We start from the raw sequence: 5752 nt of genomic DNA on the forward strand, positions 1-5752 counted from the left end.
GTGGCACGTAGTGTGAAAGCGCTTTGAGTAGTCGGAAGACTAGAAAGGCACTATACAAGTACAGGTCCATTTACCATTTACCATACAGATAATATATCATCTTAGACATTGATTTGCTGGGGTCGCCAACCTGCATGTTGTCCTTTAAAGTCCAGAAATGATCCAATCATTTTCTCTTCCAGTGAAACAAAACGTGAATGTATGCTCATGTAAGCATGAACTAACTGATTTCAAACAATAATCACTTGTCAATCAGTCTTCAACTTTTAGCCACACAGATCGAAGATTCATCAGCTAGCTAGTAACAGCATGGCTAGCTACCGAAGAGTTTCTGAGGGCAGGAGCTCACTGATTACTGTACAAAGACACAACTTTATCAGTGATTTGGGTAAAAGTGAATCATATTTTATGGAAAAAAATTGTCTGGTTTTCCTTCTGACGTCCTCCAGCTGCTCTTTCTCAACTTCGCTAACTGCAGCAGCCTCCCAGTGAACACAACCTCTGAGCCAGTTGACAGTGACACCGAGCCGATTTCTAGATGGAATTGTTGCACCTTGGTACTTTATTCCCAGTAGTCCGGTAGAGTCAGCACATAGGACCACTGCGGCTGCACAGCACTCTGATTTCTGTTTCATGTGGCCTGTAAGTGGGCCGAATTAGCATGATCCTCTGTTGCCAACATCAAAAGAAGCAATCCAAGTGGTCTGGCCTTTTTAACAAAATTTCTACAAACGTCTGCCTCCACCTGCAGTTTCCTGTGTCCTAAATCCGTTCCCCCTCTCCCTGCCTGTCCCCATGTGCATGGTTTCAGCTGCTGAAGGCTCTAACCCCAGAGGAAAACTCCCTCTGCCAGCACGGCCTCTACTTCCAGGACGGTCAGCGGCGCGTCGACTACGTCCTCACCTACTCTGTGAAGAAGCCTTACACAGGGCGTTCTAGCCGACAGTCAACGCACCTGCTCACAGAGAATGCTGTCGCCCGCAGCCTACGCCGCGGCCCCCAGAGCCGCAACCAACACCTCCGACATCACCCGGCACAAAAGGCAAGAGACTCATCGTCCCTGCTGTCATCACCAGCGGCCGATGTGGAGCTGGGCTGCCCGGGAGAGACCTTGGGCGGCCAGGAGGATCACAAGGCGTTCAGGAGGGAAGAGTTCGAGGGGAAACTGAGAGACATGGGGCTGGAGCTGGAGAAAGATGAGGATGTAAGTTTACATCTTTATTCATTTATTCCTTCCAGAAACAACTCCACCTAAAATCTATTTCTAAGGTTCTCTGTGGACAGAAAGACTGTCCATTTGCAAAGGTTACATTATTTTTTAAATGTGGCTCATATTAGATTCCAGTGTTAACAGGTCATGGTCCTGAAGTGACCTGAAATTAATGTCAAGCTAGAGTGACATAAAAGTCACATGTATTCTGACATGACTGTTAACACTGAGGACACAATGCAAAAAAAATGTGGTCCAAATCAGATACTTTTTGAAATGTGAAGAAAAGATCAGATTGTATGTGATCTGAACCATCCACACTGTCATTTAAAATCTGATTTGGGCCATTAGTGTCTGCAGTGTGAATGTAGCTCGATATTTCAGCTGATTACTCTGCTCTTAATTTAGGTTAGTCAATTGATTGCCTCAATCTTTGTTGTTGTTTATCTGACTTATTCATCTTACCTATATCTGACTGAGGTTTATGCAAGTTAAAATCTGTGGCTCCGACCATGGCTCTGAAATATCAGGAACTATGCTGTGTATTAAGCAATCCACAGTGCTGTCCGTGGTGCTGAAGCAGCAGATGGATTTGTGATTGTGCCTTTTTCTCTCAGCATGCCTTTTGCACAAAAGGGTGCAGATTAATGCAGTTTGTTCATAGAGTTTATTGCATTAGGCATAAAAAATCCCTTATAGATCTTTTTGTTTGCCAGAGGTACTCTAGCATCACACTGAGAGAAGCAACTCAAACTCAGTACGGATGGGGTGTGTAGTGTCACCAGTGATGGGCGCAGTTGTCCTGTGTACAGCTGCACTGTAAAGATCATCCAAACAAATGCCTGTTTTTGTTTGTAAGTGTCACATGACCATACCAGATAGAGATATTATACACAGGAATGCTCTCTATCAGGCTGAGATACACTTTTTTCCAGAATGTCTACTGACCCCTAACACCTTTAGTTTTTATAGAATCAACATTGCTAGTGGAACTCAATTTGTCATCCATGTGTGTTCCTACTTATTCAAACATGTGCAATAAATACTCAATTCTGTACTATATTGTAGCCTATATAGCCCATAGCATAGACCAAAAGTCACTTTCTCCAACTAGTTCAGGCTTCTTACTGGTTCTAACAGATGACATTGCATCACTCCAATCCTAGTGTGTCCATTGGCTTCCTGTTTGTTTTAGATTTTAGGATTTAACTGATCACGTTGGGCTGGACTCTTTGCCCAGCCTCCCTCATTGTCGGGCCATGATTTATCACATGGTCCACCAGAGTGGCCCTAATTTCATCAGACATATATGTCTATCCGTCTTTTGCTATTCTTTGTCCTTGTCCTCTCTCTCTCATGGCTTCCATGTTTGCAGAGTTTTCAAAAAAGAGGTGAGCTCATCTGAGGTCTATTTGTAGTGCAGACTGATTGGTGCAATTTGAATAGAAGTGTTTCCCAGTGATTGCAAGACTTTTCTTTCTTGTACAAAATGTCTAAATGTCAGAAGTGTAGTGTTGCAGAATTGCAAATGAAGTGCAAGCAGTAAATGTGTGTACTTTTGGTGCTTTTGTTTAAGGGATGGTTACAAAGGTTTAGCTGCAATCTGCGACTACATATCTGCATGTGACTCTTTAGTCCCCGTCCAGTGGCTCCCCATGACTTTATCAAAACATATATAGAAATAAATTAGGGTTTTTCTTTTGTTGTTGTAGGCTCAAATTAATAAAGTGAAATTCTTCAATTGTAAAACATTGAATGAATTAATGAATATACAAGCATACTGTAGGTGAGAATTAGACATTTATTGAGAGTGAGATGGACCCACTGGGAGGATGATGAGTTAAGGCGAAAAGATGAGTCTTCAGTTTAGATTTAAAGGCATCAGCAGAGTCAGAATGTTCGATATCACCAGGGAGGTCATTCCAGAGGAAGGGGGAGTGATAGGGAAAGGCCATACTGCCTTATAACTTCTAGGGACAGACAGGAGCCCTCTATTGTGACAGCATAGAGCACGGGTTGTGCTTCATGAGAATTACCTTAAAATCTGATCTGTATGGAAGCCCATTTCCGCCAATGTGACAAAAAACAAAAAGATTCTGTAAGTAATTATAATGAGAAACTTTCTCAAAAATAATGAGAAACTCTCACATACTAAGTCAATATTTTGAGAAAGTTTCTCATTATAATAACTTACAGAAAGAAGATTGTTGAGCCTCAACAGTAACTATCTTCCTTGGTTCTGATTGGTAGTTTTTGTTCAGGCCCTGTGAAGCCAGAGGAACCTGATTTTTTCACAGATTATCAGTCTCATGTACTACTGTCTGGAAAAAGGCAGGTACAGAAGGAAAAAAACATAATGGAGACTAGTTTAATATGAATATTTTACACAAGGTCTAGGCTGACGTTTTTGAATGTAAACTGCATTTTTAGACACATGTGGACATGGCCTCAGTTTTGTTTCTATTTAACTACTAGAAGTTAGGAGACTTCTGAATGTCTTCAATTCAAGTGGCAGCCAATTTCTGTAAAACTATTTGCAGTATTTGCAGAGGTTGCAGCTTAGATATATCTGTGTATCAGCCGTGTAAAAGTGTAAACTGATATTCTTCCCATGTATAAGATGTCCTAATGCCAGCATATAAATAGAAAATAAGGCTCTCCACAGCAGTGATTTGAAAAGGCTGGCCTGAGGTTTCCCGTGCCACATAGATGTTCTTGATTCCTGTTTTCCGGTCATCAGATCAATGGACCATACAATTGATCTCAACCACAGAAGTGCATAGTTTGAAGCCTTGATTCTTGCATGATCTCGTGAGCCCAGCTGCCTAGCAAGGTTAGCAGTGGAGCACCATGGGGCAGAATGCCGTAATGCATTTCTGGTGAAACAGTTCCAAACCCTGGTCAAGATTTAAATTGTTTTGTTATGTAAGTATAACTGTTACACATCTGTAATGAAAACACACAGGGAACTAATAACTATCTAGAAGAACATAGAGGCCAACTTGTTTTCGAGCATGTTGGACAGCCATGTCACCATATTTCGTTTTTACCCATATCAGCACCCTATAGAGCACATCATCACTTTGCTGTCGCTTGCACATTGGACCGTTGTAGAGACGTAAAACTTTTTTTCTGTTTTCTAGACTTTCATGTTTTATTTTTGAAAAGCATTTTAGACAAGACACTGCTATATCACAGAATTTGCAATGTGATGTGACAATTTTCAACATGTAGTAGAATTAAAACTGACTGATAATATGTTGTATGTCTCTTAGACCAAGATTACAGGGGTAGGCTTTGTGAAGATTCATGCTCCCTGGAACGTTCTCTGTCGAGAGGCTGAGTTAATGAAACTAAAGATGCCCACCAAGAAGGTAAGACTTGCCGTCTCTCTCCATTCTCTGTGTAGATTTGTCAGCCACACTATTAAAGTAACCCAACTTTTTAGTTACCTGTGTGTATGTATGTGTGCTATGTTTGTCCAAAACAATGTACTCATTAGGGGTGTAAAGATTCCGATACAAGCTGGTAATCAGTTTTAACATAGATGCGACTACATTGGTACATGGACCCTAGATCGATCTAAATGTACCATGAAGTAGTTGATGGTTCCTCAAAGGTAAAAAGTCTGCTGACACAATTGACAGTGCACCATCAAATATAAAATCTAAAGTAGACATTTGGATTCTATAAGAAGGAAGGGAAATCGGACAAAAGTCTTTGTATGGTCTTGCACTACCAGCATTGCCAAGTAGTGGTAGCAAGTTATTTTTTCCATTGTAGGACCAGTGTTTATGGTTTAGTGGCATCTAATGGTGAAGTTGCAGATTGCAACCATTTCAAATGGCAGGCTCCAGCTTTCCAAAGATCTAAACCCTGAATTATATGGTAAATATTAGCATGGAACAACATGCAGTTTAAACTGCTACCTGTCCCTGCAAAGTGGTGTGTCGTGGTGTGTGTGTGTTGTGTGTGTGTGTGTGCGCGTGTATTTTTTGTTGGGATTACTAGATGTATGAAGTCAAGCAGTCAAGCGGTGTTTTGGAAAAGATCAGCTCTCTGGTCAGTAAAGTTCTGGAACCCCTCCACCCTCATGTTGAGGAACATCAAACCAAGAACATCAAACACCTTTCACACACCTTTTCCAGGGAAAAACAACACCTGTAAGTACACCAGTTTGACCCTTGCAGCCTGACAATGTACTGGCCATGTGATATCTGTGATAAAGCTATTTTGCTCATTGTCTAGCCATTGTAGAAAAAAAGGTGTTACCAGAGGGTTGTTTCATGAAGGAGGCTTATTGAACCTGGCAAACTGAACAAAAATTCAAGTTGTTTTATAAAGCAGACTCTGAGTAAACGTGATCAGACGAAGCCTGGTTTAAGAACTGCTTGTTTGTTTGTTTATATATACAGCCCCTGTGGCACTGCTCATTGTCCCCTATCGTTGTTGTTACCTTTGTCTCTGTCTCTGTCCTTCTGTCTTTACCTCTCTCTCTCTCTCTCTCTCTCTCTCTCTCTCTCTCTCGCCAGACAGCCACCC

The 5752-nt window shown here is 41.5% G+C and overlaps 1 protein-coding gene across 1 annotated transcript in view; it reads left to right on the forward strand.

The window, feature by feature from the left end:
• The window catches only part of LOC118329991 (anoctamin-1-like), a gene marked incomplete in the record, with an annotated part of 24870 nt that overhangs the window by 6202 nt on the left and 12916 nt on the right, over nt 1-5752 (forward strand). Inside the window, 3 exon segments of the mRNA XM_035664357.1 lie at nt 812-1204; nt 4486-4584; nt 5222-5373. Of these exon segments, the coding sequence (XP_035520250.1) occupies nt 812-1204; nt 4486-4584; nt 5222-5373 (644 nt within the window).

Source organism: Morone saxatilis, unplaced genomic scaffold (genome assembly GCF_004916995.1).
Source record: "Morone saxatilis isolate NCDOM2014 unplaced genomic scaffold, NCSU_SB_2.0 Contig2, whole genome shotgun sequence".
In the NCBI taxonomy this organism is placed as follows: Eukaryota; Metazoa; Chordata; class Actinopteri; family Moronidae; genus Morone; species Morone saxatilis.